This window comes from Fukomys damarensis, unplaced genomic scaffold (genome assembly GCF_012274545.1).
Source record: "Fukomys damarensis isolate Sample0158 unplaced genomic scaffold, DMR_v1.0_HiC HiC_scaffold_36, whole genome shotgun sequence".
Classification (NCBI taxonomy): domain Eukaryota; kingdom Metazoa; phylum Chordata; class Mammalia; order Rodentia; family Bathyergidae; genus Fukomys; species Fukomys damarensis.
Window position 1 is genome coordinate 45215046 of NW_022900948.1, and position 1335 is coordinate 45216380.

The following is a 1335-nucleotide window of genomic DNA, read 5'->3' on the forward strand; positions in this document are numbered from 1 at the left end:
AGAGCAGGGTGAGGAGGCACAGACACACCTCCGAGTCCCCGGGCAGAGACAAGGGGAGGCTGTCCAAGCTCAAGCCCGTGCCGCCGCCCCTGCCCGGCCCCGCGGGGAAGTCTGGGAAGGCCTCGCAGAGCCCCGGCCAAGAGGCCACGGCGGAGGCTGGTGCGAAAACCAAGCCCGCGGGTCTGGTTGTGGATGCTGTGAACAGTGACGCTGCCAAGCCCAGCCAGCTCATGGAGGGCCTCAAAAAGCCAGCGCTCCCTTCCGGGCCCAAGCTGCAGTCCGCCACCAAGGCACCAGGGACCCCCACCAGCCCGGCACCCGCCCCCTCCGTGCTGACAGCAGCATCCTCGGGCCTGGCAGGGGACCAGCCGTCCTCCACCGCCTTTGTGCCCCTCATATCCACCCGGGTGTCACTCCGGAAGACGCGCCAGCCCCCAGAGCGCATTGCCAGTGGGGCCATCACGAAGGGCGTGGTCCTGGACAGCACGGAGGCGCTGTGCCTGGCCATCTCCAGGAACTCGGAGCAGATGGTCAGCCACAGCGCGGTGCTTGAGGCCGGCAAGAACCTGTACACGTTCTGCGTGAGCTACGTGGACTCCATCCAGCAGATGAGGAACAAGTTCGCCTTCCGAGAGGCCATCAACAAACTGGAGAACAACCTCCGGGAGCTGCAGATCTGCCCGGCGACCGCAGGGGGCGGCCCCGCGGCCACTCAGGACTTCAGCAAGCTGCTGAGCTCCGTGAAGGAGATCAGCGACATCGTGCAGAGGTAGCAGCAGCCAGGGCGCAGCAGCTGGCCCTGTGGGCCCAGCCCCACTACCTACGTCCTACGCCTCTGGCTCCCTCGACCATGCGGTGGTCCTCACGCTGCGGCTGGAGGCCCACCCTGGACTGTGCTCACCTGGCTGGGGCCCCCGAGTGCCGTGGACGGAGCTCTGGGGACCCCTCTCCCGGAGACCCTCCGCTGGCTGTGCCTTCTGTGTCGCACCCCCACCCCGGGCGTCGGACGCCCCCGTGAGAGCCCCTTCCTGGGAGGGTGTGCCCACCAGCGCCCCCACCCGTCACTCCACGCTCCGGGCCGGCTCGCTGGATCTCCTCGCGTGGAGGATGCGGAGGTTGGAGGGGAGCACGGGGTGCAAACTAACTAGCCTCTGAGCCCCGTGGGTCTGGGCCCAGCTCTCGCTCCCCCGTGTGTGCTGCGAATCCTGGCTTGAGTCCTGAGGGTGGCAGCGGCTTCCGACCAGGCTCTCGCCCTCCTTGCTCCTCTGAGATGGCACGGGCGGTTGCCTTCAGGGCTGCCCGAGACCAGACAGCCTCCCGGCCGGCCCAAGCCCT

The 1335-nt window shown here is 68.4% G+C and overlaps 1 protein-coding gene across 1 annotated transcript in view; it reads left to right on the forward strand.

Moving 5' to 3' along the window:
* Positions 1-1329, forward strand: part of Abl1 (ABL proto-oncogene 1, non-receptor tyrosine kinase) — a 141092-nt gene extending 139763 nt beyond the window's left edge. The window contains exon 15 of the mRNA XM_010627456.1: positions 8-1329. Within this exon, the coding sequence (XP_010625758.1) occupies positions 8-773 (766 nt within the window). The 3' untranslated portion in view covers positions 774-1329. The remainder of the gene's footprint in view (positions 1-7) is intronic.
* The last annotated feature ends 6 nt before the right edge of the window (positions 1330-1335 follow it).